At 47.5% G+C, this 18,873-nt stretch overlaps 1 protein-coding gene across 3 annotated transcripts in view; it reads right to left on the bottom strand.

Annotated features, from left to right (window-relative positions):
- The window catches only part of PLCG2 (phospholipase C gamma 2), a 178,711-nt gene that overhangs the window by 127,194 nt on the left and 32,644 nt on the right, over window positions 1-18,873 (bottom strand). Inside the window, exon 1 of one of the 3 annotated variants that reach the window (XM_017541870.2) lies at window positions 3,591-4,247. The exons of the other annotated variants lie outside the window; for them this stretch is intronic. Within the exon in view, the coding sequence (XP_017397359.1) occupies window position 3,591 (1 nt within the window). The 5' untranslated portion in view covers window positions 3,592-4,247. Of the gene's footprint in view, window positions 1-3,590; window positions 4,248-18,873 lie in introns of those variants that run through there. 3 annotated transcript variants of the gene reach the window in all.

Here is an 18,873-nt window from a genome sequence, read left to right as displayed (position 1 = left end):
AGGTATGAGAATCACCTGAACGCAGAGGCTGCAGTGAGCCAAGATCACGCCACCGCACTCCAGTGTGGGTGGCAAAGCAAGACCCTCTCAAAAAAAAAAAAAATGTGTAAACAAGAGAAGGGTGTACAAAAACCCTGTGTTCCTCAAATAGAAGACTAGCAATTCTTCTCTAAGTTAAAATGGATTCAAAAACTAAATGTTTAAGAAAAATGCTGAAAATGACAAAATTAAGTTGTAAAAAGTAAAAATGTATACAAATGTTAATGACCTTTTTAAAAGATACAAACCAATTATCATGGGTACCTATGCATTAAAAGTATGAAAACATAAAACGGAAGGTTACATAGCAACTTCAGGAAATGGTCATTTCTGGGAGAAATGGCAGAGGGCATTATACCTGTGTCTGTAACATTTAAACAAGAAAACGAAAGAGCAAGCAAATGTGATGGGAAAAAAAGTTAACAAATGGCAAAACTGGGCAATGGATACATGAGTATCCTTTATATTATTTTCTATGGTTTGCTATCTATGTTTGAAATATTTTATAATTTCAAAACTCAAACAGATATTAATTAAACTACTAACTACCCCATTAATGAATGAAAAATCACAGATACAAAAAAGACAGGGCGGAGGGGGACAGTCCTCGTCACCATAAAAAGCCAGGTCCTGTGGTTTTCTGGCTATTCCTGAGACTAGCAATGTTTGAGAGGAACTCCCACTCAGGGAATTCATCCATGATCTTCTCCCTGTAAAATCACAATACAGTCGGTAAGACACAGCCTCTTTAGGGGATAGCAGGACACAACCTATTAAAACGTTAAATGTGCCTACCTAGGAATTCCACTTCTAGGAACCCCTTCTTACAGATATAACAGTATACACACACAAAGATGCAAATATGAGCTGGGCATCATGGCTCCTATCTGTAATCCCAACACTTTGGGAGGCTGAGGCAGGAGGATTGCTGGAGTTCAAGAAGACCAGCCTGGGCAACACAGTAACACCCATGTCTACAAAAAATACAAACTTAGCTGGGGATGTGGCATATACCTAGAATCACAGCTACTCTGGAGGCTGGAGTGGGCGGATCACTTGAGCCCAGAAGTTCATGGCTGCAGGGAGCTATGAATGCACCACTACACACCAGCCTGGGCACTTTGGGAGGCCAAGATGGGCAGATCACTTGCATGACAGCAAGACCCTGTCTTTAAAAAGAAAAAAAAAAAAAAAGCAAATGCAAGGAGATTTCCATTCTGGATGACTGGAAATGACCTCTTTTTCACCAATAAGGGCCTAGTGAAATAAACACAGTCACACTCTGAGACACTGGGCAGCTGTTAAAAATAAAATAAAATAAAAATAAAACAAGGCCAGGGGGTGGGGAGGGCAGCTCACAACTATAATCTCAGCAGCACTTTGGGAGGTCAGGGCAGGAGGAATACATACATGAGCCCAGGAGTTCAAGGCCAGCCTGGGCAACATAGTGAGACTTCATCTTAACATAAAATTTAAAAAATTAGCCAGGCGTGGAGATGCTATGGTCCCAGCTATTTGCAAGGCTAAGGTGGAAGGATCACTTGAACCCAGGAAGTTGAGGCGGCAGTGAACCACGATTGTGCCACTGCTCTCCAGGCTGGGAAACAGAGTGAGACCCTGTCACTAGGGGGAAAAAAAAAAAAGAGTGAAATGATCCATGTGTACTAAAGAGACAGATGTCCCAAAAATCACAAAAGGAAAGCCAGGCTGCTGAGCAGTGTGTACCATAGGTTCCTATTTTTGTTTAAAAAGCTGCACATAAGCATGTATGTATGTATACACCTAGGAAAGACAAACACACACGCTAAACACTTAATACTGTTTACTTCCAGGATTTGAGAAAGGAAGTAATTTTCTTTTTAAATACTTACTCATATTGTTCGAGTTTATTATAATAAGCTGACATTTTCAAAACAATATATCAAGAATAAGGCAACGAGTCTGTGCCCTTTGTAGAGACACAGATGAATCTAGAAGCCATCATTCTCAGCAAACTGACCTAAAAACAGAAAACCAAACACAGCATGTTTTCACTTATAGGCGGGTGATGAACAATGAGAACACTTGGGCACAGGGAAGGGAACAACACTCACTGGGCTAGGTGGAGGGGAGCGGAGGAGAGGGGAGGGGGGAAGGGACAGCAGGGGTTGGGGAGGATTGGGAGGGATAACTCCTGAGGTAGGCTACGGCAGGGAGGTGGGGTGGGATGGAGACAGCAAACCACGGCACGTATGTACCTATGCAGCAATCCTGCATGATGCAGGATGTGCACATGTACCCCAGAGCCCAAAGTACAATTAAAAAAAAAGAAGAAGAAAGGAATAACGCCCTTTGTCTCAGTGTCTGCAGTGGCTAAATAAAGGAACGAAAACCTGGCCAGGCACGGTGACTCACACTTGTAATCCCAGCACTTCGGGAGGCCAAGGCAGGTGGATCACTTGAGGTCAGGAGTTTGAGACCAGCCTGACCAACATGATGAAACCCTGTCTTTACTAGATACAAACAATTAGCCAGGTGTGGTGGCACATACCTGTAATCCTAGCTACTTGGGAGGCTGAGGCTGGAGAACCACTTAAACCCGAGAGGCAGGGGTTGCAGTGAGCCAAGATTGTGCCATTGCACTCCAGCCTGGGCAACAAGAGCAAAATTTCATCTCAAAGAGAAAGAAAGAAAAAAGAAAAGAACACCTGAAAACACAGGAATAGCCATGTGCGTGGAAGAGTAGCCAAATAAAAGGTGGTTCAACCACACCACAGGCACAACCAGCAGAAAAGACAGATCAGAATCTCTGTATCAGCTGAATTGGAGAAATCTCCTGAGCCACTGTTGAATGACAAAGGTGAGTGCAGAGCACGTGGTTGGTAAAACAAGAAAGAAATGCAGAGAGCCAGCGGAGAAGACGGGGTGCTCCAGAGGGCACACACCGTGTTTATCAGAGCTGGCGACATTCTAGGTCTGGACCTGAATGATAGTTTTACAGTGGTTCATCTTATAATTATTCATTATTCTGAATAATATGTGTTGCTTCAAAAAAATGTAAAAGCTTAAAAGCACAAGAAAAGGTGAATGCAGCACAGGCTCTCAGATGATCACGCGTCCACAGCTCACTGACCCCATTCCCAGCGGCTCTTTCTCCGGGCCCTTTACCTTTAGACAAACCTATAGCACACACTCTGTGGCCACAGGGCCTTGGTACGAGCCAAGACTCAAAACCCGAACTCCGGAGGCACTCATCCTTCCCTCTATACCACACTGCCTGGGTGAATCCAGACCTAATGCCCGGCCTGAACAAAACCAACACAAACAAACAAGAAACCAAAACAGCGGGCCAAACAGCAGGACACGTGCAATTTCACCCAGGGAAGACATCTCTAGTGGTGAGTCCCAGGGCTCTGGCCTTTCTTAGTTCCCTTTTTATTTTTCTAAGTCCCAAAACTCAGAAAAGGAAAAGGAATGCAAGTTAAGGGGCAGGAAATTCACATTTAAGGAAACCTTCTATGTACCAGACTTCACCAGACACTCAGGAAAATGCTGCACCGTTCAATACTCACTGCAGCTCCGGAGGGCCAAGACTGTAAACACTGGCTGCTCTGTGAGGAAACTGAGACTCAGACAACTTTTATAGCTTGCTTAAGGTCATACGAGCAGGTTTTCTCAGGACCCTCTGCTGACCCCCAAGGACTCGCTGATCAAAACTGCAGCTCATAAAAGCAAAGGAAGAGGCACCACGCCACAGCACAGAATAAAAAATGAAGGTTCTCAACAGTCTGAAGCAGATTTCACAAGTTGTCAGCCTGTGAACTGCATCAGGGTGCAGGCTGTTTTGTTAGGTCAAGATCATGTTGCTTATTTGTGTGTTTCAATGAGTCAACGCTTTTTTTAAATGAGGAGATTTCATAGTAACAACCTGTATTTCTAGCTGCAGAGCTGTGGACCCTGAGTCTGAGCGTGAGGTAGGATCTGTCCACTTTATACCAGGTGTGCATACACCAGCTCCCCATTAACCACGGTTCCCAACACCCTTCTATCTTTCTCCCTCTGCAGTCTGTGTTTATTGTCATTTGTCCCCTTGATGCAACCCGCTTCCCTTACTGAGGTCACCTGTCGGGCTTCCTACAGGTATTTGTGTTTCTGAAACAAAGGAGGTAGGATTTTAAAGAAATAAATGCATGTCAGGCGCAGTGACTCATGCCTGTAATCCCAGCACTTTGGGAGGTTGAGGTGAGCAGATCACCTGAGGTCAAGGGCTCAAGATGAACCTGGGCAACATGGTGAAACCCTGTCTCTATTAAAAAAACAAAAATCAGCAGGTATGGTGGCACACTCCTGTAATCCCAGCTACTTAGGAGGCTGAGCACAAGAATCACTTGAACCCAGAAGGGAAGGCTGCAGTAAGCCAACATCATGCCACTGCACTTCTAGCCTAGGCAACAGAGTAAGATCTGTTACAAAAAAAAGAAAAAGAAAAAGAAAAAGAAATAAATGCAAAGTCTTACACTTGTGTCTGAAAACTCAACTGCACCTGCACAAAAGGAATCAGAGCTTCAAAACAACAGCCAAGCATGGCTCATGCCTGTTATCCCAGCACTTTGGGAAGCCAAGACAAGTGAATTGCTTGAGCCCAGGAGTTCAAGATCCGTCTAGGCAACATGGTAAAGCCCCAGCTCTACCTAAAAAAAAAAAAAAATGTAAAACATAGCTGGGCACGGGAGCATGTACCTGTGATCCCAGCTACTTGGGAGGCTGAGACGAGAAGATCACTTGATTCTGGGAAGCTGAGGCTGCAGTGAACCATGGTTGTGCCACTGCACTCCAGCCTTAGTGGCAGAGTGAGACCCTGTCTCAAAACAAAAACAAACAAAAAACTCCAGCAATCCTCTATAATGTACAAGACATTAATTAACCATGCACCTTGCCAAGTGTCGCATTATGGGAGGAGTCCTCTGAGTCTTCTTTCAGCACAAGGTCAACAGAGAGATGCAGCCCTGGGCCACAGCACGAGCACAGGGCTTGGGAATCCGCAGAACACGAGCAAATTCCGGGAAGCTCAAAGTAGAGGTAAGTCCAGGACCACGTGTCCTGTCTTCAGTCATCTCATCAAATCCACAGAAGGCAGGAGGCTGGTTCTGCAGATCTCTAGCAGTGAGAAACCAAGACCTCAAATGGATACAGGAAGAAGAACTATTTAAAAACCCACAAGTTACTCAAAATTGTCTCTGGTGGCCTTGAGAGTCATACTAGAAAATGATAGTAGAGCTATTCCAGCTAAGTGGCTTTGGAAAGGTTCTTGCTACTTTTGGAAACTCAGTTTTCCCATCTATAAAGTGGGTAGACATGTCAAAAAGCATGAGGAGGGTTTATTTTTTATTTTTATTTTTTTCAGACAGAGTCTTGCTCTGTTGCCAGGCTGGAGAACAGCAGCATGATCTTGGCTCACTGCAACCTCTGCCTCCCAGGTTCAAGCAATTCTCCTGCCTCAGCCTTCCAGTAGTTAGGACTACAGACACGCACCACCACACCCAGCTAATTTTTGTATTTTGAGTAGAGAAGGGGTTTCGCCATGTTGGCCAGTATGGTCTTGAATTATTGGCCTCATGATCCACCCACCTCAGCCTCCCAAAGTGCTGGCATTACAGGTGTGAGCCACTGCACCCAGCCTGAGGAGGATTTTTAAAATCACTCAGAGAACGTGGTTAATGAGTGGCTGCTGCTATCATGATTTTAAGTACTGAGTATGGTAGAAAAGCTTCCTCCAACAAGCATGGCTATCACTGACTGAACATGTGTTATTCTAAGTGTTTGGTTTATTAACACATTGAATTCTGAATCACTGCTGGGAGATAGGCCCACCTATTATGCCAGTTTTATCAGTGAGGACACTGAGGTACACCAGGTCAAACACTTTGACCTCAAGGTCTCACTGGCAAGTGCAGAGCTGGAACTGGAGCCCCAGGTGCTCACCCGTTCCCCCCTACACTGTCCTGCCTCCTGCTGCACCAGTGTGAGCACACAGATTGTACTGGACGCTCTTCTCAGTTCCCTCATCTCTGAGCCTGGGATCTTGGAGCCCTGCCATGGCAGAGGGAAGCACATCTCCAGACAGGGATGAACCCCTCAGGACCACGAGGTGGACATGATGCCAGAGATAGAGGTGGTAAAGGGGCCCAGGAGGACTCTAGCTGTCTGGCAAAGGCACCTGGCTGGGTGGTGGTACCTCTTACCAAAATGGGAAAGACTGGAGCAATAAAAAAGGCAGAGATCTCAGTTGTTTTGGTGACAAGTCCCATGATGGACAGATTGAGTTTGAAATATTTACTAGATACCCAGTGGTGACTAGACAACACTTCCAGAGCTCCTACTGCAAATTCAAAGCTTCCAACAACGTCTGAGAAACTTTCTCAGGTCCCCCCAACTGATTTCTACGTCATCTTTTTCTACGATCCCCCCCAACACCCTGTGTGACAATCTTGGCCCGTCATTTTGTCTCTGTCTCCCTTAGACTTGGACCCCTGAATGGCAAGACCCTGCCTTGGTCAATCTGGTGACAAGTAGAGTGTCCAGCATGGTAGGGGCTCAGCAAATATTCACCTAATGGGTCAAGGAAAGAGATCTGAGGAGGTGCTTACGCAGGATTATGTTTGTTTCCTATTAGGTTAGTGCAAAAGCTATCGCAATTTTTGCCATTAAAGGCAAAGTACAATTAAACTGCAATTATATTTGCACCCACCTAATATTACTGCTCTGAAAGATTAGAGCATTGCCTCAAATCTAATCTACAAGATGAGAGCAGTAATAGGAAACAAACAGCCAGGAACGGTGGCTCATGTCTATAATCCGAGCACTTTAGGAAGCCGAGGTGGGTGGATCACTTGAGGTCAGGAGTTCAAGACCAGCCTGACCAACATGGAGAAATGCTGTCTCTCCTTAAAAAAAAAAAACAAAATTAGCCAGGTGTGGTGGCACATGCCTGTAATCCCAGCTACTGGGGAGGCTGAGGCAGGAAAATCTCTTGAACCTGGGAGTGAGGTTGAAGGGGGGCGGAGGCTGCGGTGAGCTGAGATGGTGCTACTGCACTCCAGCCAGGGCAACAAGAGTGAAACTCCGTCTCAAAAAAAAAAAAAAAAAACGAAACAAACACAATACTGAATCAGTATCACTGAGGCCAGGATGGCCCCACAAGCCTAGTGGCTTACAACAACACAAATTTACCATCTTGCAGTTACGCAGGTCTGATTTCTAAAACGGGTCTCACTGGGCTAAGACCAAAACCAAGGAGTCAGCAGGGCTGGGTTTCTTCTGGAGGCTTCAGAGGGGAAATCCACCCATTGCCTTTCCCAGCTCTAGAGGCTACCTACATTTCTTGGCTTGTGGCCCCTTCCTCCCTCTACCTTCAAAGCCAGTATCTTGCAATCTCTCCCTGACTCTGACCTCCTACCTCCCTCTTCTAAAGATCCTTATACTTACATTGGGCCTACCTAGGTCATGTGGGAGAACCTCGCCATCTCAAGATCTTTCCCTTAATCACACGTGCAAAATCCCTTCTGGTTCAAAGGATTAGGATGTGACTACCTTTGGGGGTCTATGTAGGCAGTCACCATCCAATGAAATGTGATGTCCATGGGAAAGAACAAGGCCAGAGGTCACATGGTGGCAGCTGTGAGAGGATCTTAGCCATCCTGGCCTCAGTGTTGCTCTTTAATTATAATCTCTAAATCTGAATACTCAGTCCCTCCCACAACCCCTTATCTCGCCAAGTGGCACATGAGGAACATGGTGAGAAGGCCTGAGAGAGAGCCAGACATGATCCCAACAAAAAGTCCCAAAGTCCCAGCCAGACCTGACTCCACAAAAGCTGGAGGCGCTTTCCAACAGTCCAGCCCCAGAGGCTGTTTGCTGACAAATCACAAGAAAATAGTTCACTGGGGCCAGGTGCAGCAGCTCACGCCTGTGATCCCAGCATTTTGGGAGGCTGAGGCACGTGGATCACTTGAGGCTGGGAGTTCGAGACCAGCCTGGCCAACATGGTGAAACCCTGTCTCTAGCAAAAATACAAAAATTAGCCTGGTGTGGTGATGATACGCGGGAGGCAGAGGTATGAGAATCGCTTGAAACTAGGAAGCTGAGTCAGGAGAAATCCTTGACCAGGGAGGTGGAGGTTGCAGTAAGCCAAGATCATGTCACTGCACCCCAGCCTGGGGTGACACAGCAAGACTCCATCTCAAATAAAAAGAGGGGAGGGAATGGGATGGGAGGGGCCAATCACAGCGGTAGAGCTGGGTGTGGACGTGCTGATTGGCCAGGCTGGGGTACCACTCATCCCTTGAGTGGAGGAGGTGGGGTCTGCCCAAGTGAGAAATCAGGGTGTTGAGACTCACAGGAGGGGTGTGGAGCCAGGGTGGGCCACTGTTACTCCCACTCCCCAGGCAAGGACTCTGAGGAGAGAGAGGAGGAGAAGGGAAGGGAGGGGAGGGGAAGGGAGGGGAGGGTAGTTGGCTGGGTGCAGTGGCACATGCCTGTAATTCCAGCACTTTGGGACACTGAGGTAGGAGGATTGCTTGAGGCCAGGAGTTCGAGGCCAGCCTGGGTAACAGAGAAAGACCCTGTCTCTACAGAAAAAAACAAAAACAAAAATTAGCTGGGCATGGTGGCGCACACCTGTAGTCCCAGCCAAATGAGAGTGTGAGGCAGAAAGACCACTTGAGCTCAGCAGTTTGAGGCTACAGTGAGCTATGATCACACCACTGCACTCCAGCCTGGGCAACAGAGCCAGATCCTGTCTCTAAAAAGTAAACAAGAAAACAGTCATCTCAAAGCCTTAAACACAAACTCAAGCTAGACAGGGAGGGGCTTCCTTCAGAGATCAGACAGTGCGGCCCCCGCCCCCACCCAATCTTCATCTGGACTCCCATGTGGTGAGGGGTGAGGGGTGGGGAGCAGCATTTCGGGGACTGGCCAGACAGGAAGCCTGGCCTCTGCTGGCAAGCAGCTCACTTCTGTGTTTCTGTTGAGAGAGGAAGCCTCTCTGCAGCAGCTCCCACGGCCACAGGGGTTCACCAGGTGCCCAACCACAGAGACCCCGTCTCCAGGTAAATCCCCCAGGAAGCCAGACCTCCCCTAGGCTGGACTGCAAACAGTCCATCTAAGTCAGAAGAGAAGAAACATAAAAATGACCATCAAGTACCATCATCCGAGAAGCCACCTTCCAGTGAAACCCTAGCAACATAAGCCTCACGTGCTATGTAAGCACCCTTCAGCTGCTGTACCAATTACCGAAAACTGAGTGGCTTAAAGCAACCCTCTTTCAGCTCCAGGTCAAAACCAGTCTCACGGGGCTGAAACCAAGGTGTTGGCAGCACTGGTACCTTCTGGAGGCTCCAAGGGAAAACCTATTTCCTTACCATTTTCACCTGGTAGTGGCCGTCTGTGCTCGTGGGCACGTGGCCTCTTCCTCTGCCTTAAAAGCACATCACTCCAACCTGTTGCCACCATCAGGTTATTGTCTTCCACTCACTCTGATCTCCCTCCCGCCGTTTTCTTCTTTGAAATAGTCTTGCTCTTGTCACCCGGAGTGCATTGGTCCAATCTCAGCTCACTGCAACCTCCACCTCCCAGGTTAAAACGATTTGCCTGCGTAGCTCGGATTACAAGCACGAGCCACCAGGCCCGGCTAATTTTGTATTTTTAGTAGAGACGGGGTTTCGCCGTGTTGGCCAGGCTGTTCTCAAACTGCTGACCTCAGGCGATCCACCTGCCTCAGCCTCCCAAGGTGCTGGGATTACAAGTGTGAGCCACCACGCTTGGCTCGGCCTTTTTCTTCAAAGCACCCTGTGATCACACGGGATCCACCTGGGTAACCCAGAATACTCTCCCATCTCAACCTTCTTCCCTTTATTGCATCTGCAAGGTCCTCTTTGTCAAGTAACCTGACATATCCACCGGTTCCAGGGTGCAGGACGGGGACATTTCTGGGGGCCATTATTCATGCCTACCCTTCAACACCCTGTCCACTGATCTGCAGAGGAGGAGTGTAGTATGTCAAACACAGTTTCAGAACATCTTTCCCAGCAAAGCCAAATCTTCACCCCCCCCACACCCCAGCACCCCTCTACCACACTTGATGAAGCTAAGAGAAACTGAAAACAAGGTCTAGGACAAGCTAAGAGGAGGGAAATGAAAAAGGAAGGAAAAAAGACACTCCATATTTGCAGCATCTCTGCAACATAAGGTGCTTTGCATACACACTGGAGAGTCTAGCCTCATCTGTGCTAGTTAACACAAGACAAGGCTCAGAGAAGTTAAGGAATTTGCCCAAAATCACACAGCCTGCAAAGGGTAGATCTGGGATAGAACCCCAGGGCCTGTCTGTTTCTCTCTTTTTGTGCTGCTCTGAAAAATGTCTTGGATCTTTTCGAGGTTTTTTTTCTTTGAGAGGGGAGGGGTCCCAAAAAGTTGTTTGCAGTAAAACCTTGTCTTTGGGGTAGGAAATTATGCAAAGCATTTGCCACTGCCCTCACTTGCTTGGCGACTTAACAGAGGAAGGTCTATTTTGGGGCTTTGCGCTTCAGTGATCTGCTCACCACCCACTGCTCATACATTTTTTTTTCTACAGAGGCCACTTCCTGAGGCTTAAACGGGTTGGTCAGCCCAGCAAGACCCAAGCCTGGCTCAGAGCAGGACATAAGGCAACAAGCAGGGCCAGCACTGAGCTGCCAGGAACCCCCAGCACCCACCTCAAAAGGAAAACCACCCATCTTAGAAGAGGTGACGGCTGCCCATCAGCCGATCACCAAGACACACAGTATTCGAGCCCTTGAGGAAGCTAACAGCCACCGAGGCTGCCCATCTACACGTGTACATTTGTATTATTTTATTCATTCATTCATTCATTCATTTATATTATTCAAAAGCCCTAAACTGGAAACACCTTCAGTATTCACTACTATGCCTTAGGGTGGTTTGTTACACAGCAAGAGACAACAATCCATTATTAGTACTATGAAGTTGAACACCTGCCATGTTCCAGGCACTATTCCACTCACTCACCTGTTACCTCATTTAATCCTCACAACCATCCGATAAAGTGGGTAATATTTCCCCCACTATATAGAAGGGAAAACTGATGTGCCCAAGATCTCCCAACAGGAGAACGGGGGAGTAGATGGTGGTATATTCAGCCATTGGAATGCTACCCAGCAGAAAAGAAAAAACTACCAACGCATGCAACAACATGAGTTAACCTCGAGAAAGTTACACAAAAGTCGAATGCAAAACGGAGCATACTGTATCATTCCATGTATATGAAATTCTAAAACTGAAGAACAAACCTGGAATGACCGGAAGTAGGCTGGGATGGCCTGGGGCAGTGTGTGTACGCTGGGGACGGTGGGGAGTTGCTGACTGTAGGGGGGTGTGAGGGAACTCCTGTGGTGATGGAAGTGTTCATCTCAATTAGCGTGGTGGTTACACATCTACACGTGTCAAAATGCATCAAACTATGTACTTAAAATGAGTGCCTTTTATTGTATATAAATTAAATATGAAATCAAGTTCATTTTTAAAGGTTCTTAAACTACGAAGCACATCTTCCATCACCTAGAAGATCATAACCCTTAAAGATGAAATATAACATCTTCACAGAAAAGCAACCAGACGCTAGTTTGGGTCCAGTGCTCCCTGGAGTGTTGGAGGGTAAGTAATGGGAGATATTTTTCTTTTATGTTTGTCTATTGTTTCCAAAGGTTCTGGAATGCATCTGCATTTCTCCGATGATGGAAAATAAGACCATACTAAATGCAATTTTTAAAACTGAGCTGGGGCCAAGCGTGGTGGCTCATGCTCGTAATTCCAGCACTGAGGCAGGCAAAACACAGGTCAGGAGTTTAAGACCAGCCTGGCTAACAAGGTGAAACCCCACCTCTACTAAAAATACAAAAATCTGCAGGTGCCTATAACTCAGCTACTTGAGAGGCTGAGACAGGAGAATCACTTCAAAGTGGGAGGCAGAGGTTGCAGCGAGCTAAGATGGCACCACTGCACTCCAGCCTGGGCAAAAAAGCAAAACTCCACCTCAAACAAAACAACAGCAACAACAAAAATCCAAAACACTGAGCTGGAATAGAGTCCAGCCTTCCAGAGGTGGCCAGGAAGATGTCATGCCCCAGGGCAGGGTGCAAAGCACCGGGCGAGGAGTCAGGAGGTGCGCCCGACTCAGCCTCAGGCTTTCTGAGTCCCCCAAGCCAAATCCTTGACTTCCCTGAGTCTGGCTGCACAAGGGGATTCGCAGGAGCTCGCCTGCCTCATAGGGGTTGGTACCAGACGAAACCTCAGAAATGGGCTCTGAAAATGGATACAAGGCAGTGCTGTTACTCCACACCTGGGGGTGTTAATCCAGCACCCCCAGGATGTTCCACCTCTGCCCAGACATCTGACTTTGGAAAGGACACAGACCACCCTGCACCCACTGCATGCATGTCCAGAAGCGGCATTGCACCCAACAGGATCTTTGTCTTCCAGGCCCAAGCCCCGCCAACCCCACCAAACTCCAGAATCAGGCAGACCAGAATGTGGATCTGAATTCTGCCAGGCCCCACCATATAGACTTGAGCAAGTCACTGGACCTCTCTGAGCCTCAGCTTCCTCTGCAAATTAAAGGAGTTATGCCTGCCTCGTGGGGGGCCTGGAAGGATGAAATGAAATGACAGTTTTGGAAATACCCTAAGTTCTCACTAAAAAGCTGTATTTATTTTTGTGATTCAAAGAGTCCTACCCCACCTGAAAAAAAAAAAATCCATGAGCCCCCACTAGCTTATGGAAGGGAAGCAAATCTCTCCTATTCATCTTCTATCTAAATACCAACTCCCAAATCCCATAAGGCCGCCCTCCACATTCCTCCCTTATGCCAGGGTGACAGGTTCAGTAGCCCTGTTTCCATAGACACTCGTGATGAAGGGCATCATCATGGAAGTTACTTCAGCCATTTCTTGCTGCCCACAGTCCAAATGAGGCCTGCCACGGCAGACAGAAGGTGTGCCCAGCTGGCTGGCTCTGTCCTGGCTGTTGCTCAGGTCACTGGAGCCTCCAGAAACACAGCCCCCATCAGACAGATAATTCCTGAAGCTCAGGCCTCTGGAGCTCCATTTCCAGGCAGCTGATGAGCATCCCCAAGACCCAAGCAGAGGAAGAATGGCATTCACCCACGAAGACAGCATCTATGGTGTACCCGGTACGTGCTAGCAGTCATCATGCAAGACACAGGAACAATGAATTGCACAAACACAGCCCCCTTTCAAAGAGCTGACAGTCCAAGAAAGAGAGACATTAAATGCCCACGTAAATATAAATAACCACCATATAACAATGCTCCCAAAGAGAAGAGCACAATGGAATGAGAGACTAACAGGGTGTCCTCCAAAGGGGCAGGAAGTGAGGAACTGACTGAGCCACAGGCTTGCTCAGGCAGAAAGGAACCCACCAATGAGGAAACTGAGGCACAGAGTGTAGAGGCAACCCTAACAGGAATAAGAGCTTCACACGCTAGCTCGCTGCAGCCTCACAAGAGCCCTATGAAGTAGGTGTTGTAATTCTCACTTCACAGATCAGGGGACACGGGCCCACAGAGAGGAAGTGACTGGGCCCAGGCCACATGATAGGAAGGAACACGGAGTAGATGATAACCTGGTCTCTCTAATCTTACCCCTGCCCTCCCAGAATCTGACATCTTCTTTGGGTTTTTGCTCTCAGCCTCAAGTGTTCACTTAATCCCCTTCTCCCACAAGGAATAAGGGACTTGAGACTGTATGTTCATGAACACAGGGAGATTGTCTCGTTTTTGCCTACCCTGGCGTAAGCCTGACATGTAATAAATTATCACTAAATGTGTTAAGCGAAAGAATCATGACTCGGTACAGTGGCTCATGCCTGTAATCCCAGTACTATGGGAGGCCAAGGGCATGAGGATTCACTTTAGTCCAGGAGTTTGAGACCAGCCTGGGCAACACAGCAAGACTCCATTCTCTACTTAAAATTTTTAAAATAAATAGATAAAATACAATAATACAAGGTATCCTCAGATAGTCTACACACATCTTTGTCGATTTCTGGAAGGGCAGATGCAGTCTGTGAGCTCCTCTTCTCAGCTGTGTTTACTGAAGCCGCATCAACACTAAACACAGCTGACAAAAGGCATTCCAAACCACTCCAGTGCCTTGCGCAGTGCCCCTCAGGACGATGGTGGATAAAGGACACTGAAAAGCTGGGTCTCACATCTTACAGCTCCTCCCACCAAGATGGGAGGTCTATTTCCCCCTCCTTGATGTAGGCTGGCCTGGAGGCCTACTTTGATCAATAAGAGGATGAGATACTGTGATACTGTCAAGTTCCAGGGACCAGACCTCAAGCAGGTGGAGGTATCTGCCTTCTCCCTCCTGGAATGTTTCTGTGAGACAGCCACACTAGGAAGCCAGGCCAGCTCCCTGGAGGACGAGAGGCCACATGGAGAACAGAGGCCCCCAGCCAGCAGCCACCAACAACAGCCAGCCATGTGAATGAGGCCACTTTGGACCTTCTAGCCCAGCTGAGAGCAGTGACATGAGCCAACACAGCTCACCCAGTAGAGCAACTACCTTCAAATCATGCAAAAGAGCTCACTGCTGTTTTACACCACAAACTTCTGGGGTAGTTTGTTCCACAGTAAGAAATTAACCGAAAGCATTATTATTACTAACAACCACTGCAATTCATTTAGCAGAAGCTATGCATGAGGCATTGTTCTAATCACTCATGTGTTAACTCATTGAATCTACACAGCAATTTGATAAAGTAGATATTTTCCCCTAATTTAAGGGGGAAACTAAGGTGTCCGGGGGTTAAGCGACTTACCCAAGGTCACCCACCAGAGAACATTTGAACTCAGCCTGTCTGGCTTATTCATTTCAATCCTCTCTAAGTAACAATAATAGCTTATATTGATACAGTACTTTCTGTATGCTAGAAACTGAGCAAAGTGCTTTACATGAGTTAACGCACTCAATTTCCAACTGTGGCGTAGTTGTTGCAATTATCTTCATTTTGTGGATGGGAAACAAAATCTCAGAAAGGTGCAGTAACTTATCCAAAGTCACAGAGCTAGAAGGAGTGTGTGCTAGGATTTGAACTCAAGACGGCGTGGCTCTGGTGTGCTGGTTCTTAACCACTACCCTACACTACCGTACCCTGCCTCTGTCTAGAGTAACAGAATTATTTGAGTGTCCCCAACTGATACGTTCATGCTACAGCCACATGACTGCTTGCCGCCCTGTCAACACCATGCACTTCTCATTCGTCAAATACACAGAAGGGCATCCTATCTACCACTGTACAGCACAGCCCGCCCTTGACCTTAGTAAGACAGGGCCAGAACACCCCTCCTGCTCTTGCAACATCAAAAGAATAGAATTGCTGGAGTGGAAATTTGGATAAGGACCTCGTGAAGACACTGTGTGGTCTCATATACGGATAAGAACAATTGTGCTACTTTAGTTGATGTGGTGCTCATGGTGTGTTCATGGAGGGGAGGTGCTTATGTGTGCCCATGTGTTCACGTATGCCTGCGTGTGCTCATGTGTGTGCACGTATGCACATACGTGCGGTGGCGGGGGCGGGGTGGTGGATGAAATAAGACCAGGGAAATAGAGATGCCTCCACATGACAGAGCACATGGTCCAGCCCTGGGTGCACTCAGAAAGAAGAGCTGGAAACTGCCCACAGCAGGGCTGAGGATGTCCCTTCTCAGAGGGCACAGGCCTAAATCAACGTGACAGCATCTCCCCTTCTGACCCCGGGCCCCGCTCCCCTGCCTCCAGCTGCCCTCAGCCAAGGCAGCTCTCTGGTCTGGGGGATGCTGGGCTGTAGTTCTGCAGTCTCTCTGCACCATCATCTTGGAGGAGGCTGGCTGTCCCCTTGAACCTCTTCCAGCAGGGGCTTAGAAGGACAACAGGGAGAAAAGGAGCTCCAGCCACAACCCTTAAACCTCCTCCTTCCCAGTCCAACGCTGCCTGTGCCCTGTCCCCAGAGCCTCTGTTAAAACAGTACTAGGTCTGACTGTTTGTGGCTTCTTAAAATCTGTATGTTGAAACCTAATCTCAAATGTGATGGGATTAGGAGGTGGGGACTTCAGGAGGTGATTAGGGCATAGCAGTGTGTCCTCATGAATGGGATGAGCATCCTCCAAAGAGCTCCTTTGCCCCTTCCATCACACAAGGACACAAGAAGACAGTCATCTACGAGCCAGGAAGTGGGTCCTCACCAGACCCCAAATCTGCTGGCGCTTTGATCTTGAACTTTCCAGGCTTCATAACTGTAAATACACTCCTGTTGTTTGTAAGCCACTCCATTTATGGCATTTTGTTACAGCAGACAAAACAGACTAAGACAGCATGCAGGGCACCCTGCCCTCTATAAAAACCTCCAGAAGGCACTGAAATAAACAAAAGGAAACAACAAACAGTCAGAGAACAGTGTGTGTGCACACAGACACATGCATACACATACTCTTTCAAGTTTCCCAAGGGGAAAAAAAGAACCTTCTCTCTAGCTACAATAATAATACAAATATCACCCAGGTGGGGTGGCTCACACCTGTAATCCCAGCACTTTGGGAGGCCGAGGCAGGTGGATCACCTGAGATCAGGCATTCAAGACCAGTCTGGCTAAAATAATGAAACGCTGTCTCTACTAAAAATAGAAAAAATTAGCTGGGCATGATACTCTATAATCCCAGCTACTTGGGAGGCTGAGAAAGGAGAATTGCTTGAACTCAGGAGGCGGAGGTTTCAGTAAGCCAAGATAGTGCCTTTCCACTCCAGCCTGGGCAACAAAAACAAAACTCCATCTCAAAATAATAGTAATAATAATAATATCAGTATCTAAAACAGCTTTTTGTTTTTAGTGGGGATAGGTTTCACATGCACTAATTCATTTTACCTTCATAACTGCCTCACGACACAGGTACTAATATGATTCCCATTTTATACATGGGAGAGGGACACACACTCCTCCTCCACCTGGAGAGCTCTTCCCATCAGACCTTGGCCTAAATATCAGCTCCTCCGAGAGGCCTTTCCTGACCACCCTCTACGTGGGTGCTTCCTGTCCCTTGTGCTGACTTCACTTATAATGACTGGGCTTTGTCTTCACCTCCCGGTTTACTCGCTGTCTCTTCCCACCAGCCCTCAAAACTCAGGAGAAGCACACTGTGATGGCTGTGCCTCTATTTCCCCAGTATCTAATGCATCCAGTGCCTGTCGCCCTCTGGCCAATAAATGGGTAGCTGTGTAGCAGGCACAAAAAAAAAAAAAAAGCCCAGGTCAGAGAAGACCCTAGCCCAGCTAGAAGGAGGTAGGACCAGGATGTGGCCCCAGGTGCCTGAATGTTTTTCCACTCATTTATCAGCACGACCTCACTTTCAGGTCTTGCTTCTGGACACAAGCATCTTGGGAGTAACTCACAATTTCTGGCTGGGCACTGTGGCTCACGACTGTATTCCCAGCACTTTGGGAGGCTGAAGTGGGAGGATCGCTTTAGCCCAGGAGTTCAAGACCAGCCTGGACAACATAATGAGATCCCGCCTCTGCTAAAAAAAAAAATTAAATTAGCTGGGCATAGTGGTGCATGCCTGTAGTCCCAGCTACTTGTGAGGCTGAGAGAGGAGGATCATTTGATCCCAAGTGGTCAAGGCCACAGTTCGCTGTGATTGTACCATGACACTGCAACTTGGACAACAGAGTGAGATCCTGTCTCAAAAAAATCATTATAATGAGGGACAAGGTCTCCTTCTCAGACTTTCCAGGGCACCATTTTCACAACCCCAAAATAGGCTATGCTAGATAATACAGTATCTGAAAGCTAATTTGTTTTATTTGTTTTTGAGACAGGGCCTCACTCTTTTGCCCAGGCTGGAGTGCAGTGGCACGATTTTGACTCACTACAACCTCGACCTCCCTGGTTCAAGTGATTCTCCCACCTCTGCCTCCTGAGTAGCTGGGATTACAGGCATATGCTGCCATGCCCAGCTAATTTTTATGTTTTTAGTAGAGATGGCGTTTCACCGTGTTGGCCAGGCTGGCCTTGAACTCCTTATCTCAAGCGATCCGCCTGCCTCAGCCTCCCAAAGTGCTGGGATTACAGGCATGACCTACTGTGCCTGCAGTGAAGTCTTTTTTTTTTTTTTTTTTTTTTTTTTTTTTTGAGATGGAGTCTTGCTTGGTCACCCATGCCGGAGTGCAATGGAGTAATCTTGGCTCACTGCAACCTCCACCTCCTGGGTTCAAGTGATTCTCCTGCCTCAGCCTCCCAAGTAGCTGGGATCACAGGCACGTGCCACCACACCTGACCAATTTTCGTATTTTTCGCAGAGACAGAGTTTTGCCATGTTGGCCAGGCTGCTCTCGAACTCCTGACCTCAGGTGACCCACCTGCCTCAGCCTCCCAAAGTGCTGGGATTACTGGTTTGAGCCACTGCGTCTGGCCATGAAGGATAATTTTAAGAGTTCTAAATAATAGTGCATGGAAGACCTACAAAGGTTTCCACCAAGAAGACCATGAGAATCGAAGGAGCCACCTGCATGGAGACTGGGAAAACATGAGGCTAGCTTCTCCCATGCTCAGACTGCCAACAGCTGCAGAGGGACTTGTGTTCTGAGTGGCTTCTGACCCCCTTGTCCTCTGAAAGGGCCAGGAGAACTTCAGAACAACAGAGTAAGTAGTCAACAGAGCCCAGGCAGGGCAGGCAGAAGAAGAAAACAGCCCCCAACCATGGCAGTGTTAAAGATGCAAATTAGGAAGCCTCCAGAGGGTGGT

Source organism: Cebus imitator, unplaced genomic scaffold (genome assembly GCF_001604975.1).
Source record: "Cebus imitator isolate Cc_AM_T3 unplaced genomic scaffold, Cebus_imitator-1.0 Scaffold137, whole genome shotgun sequence".
NCBI lineage: Eukaryota > Metazoa > Chordata > Mammalia > Primates > Cebidae > Cebus > Cebus imitator.
This window is presented reverse-complemented; position numbering and strand designations above follow the sequence as displayed.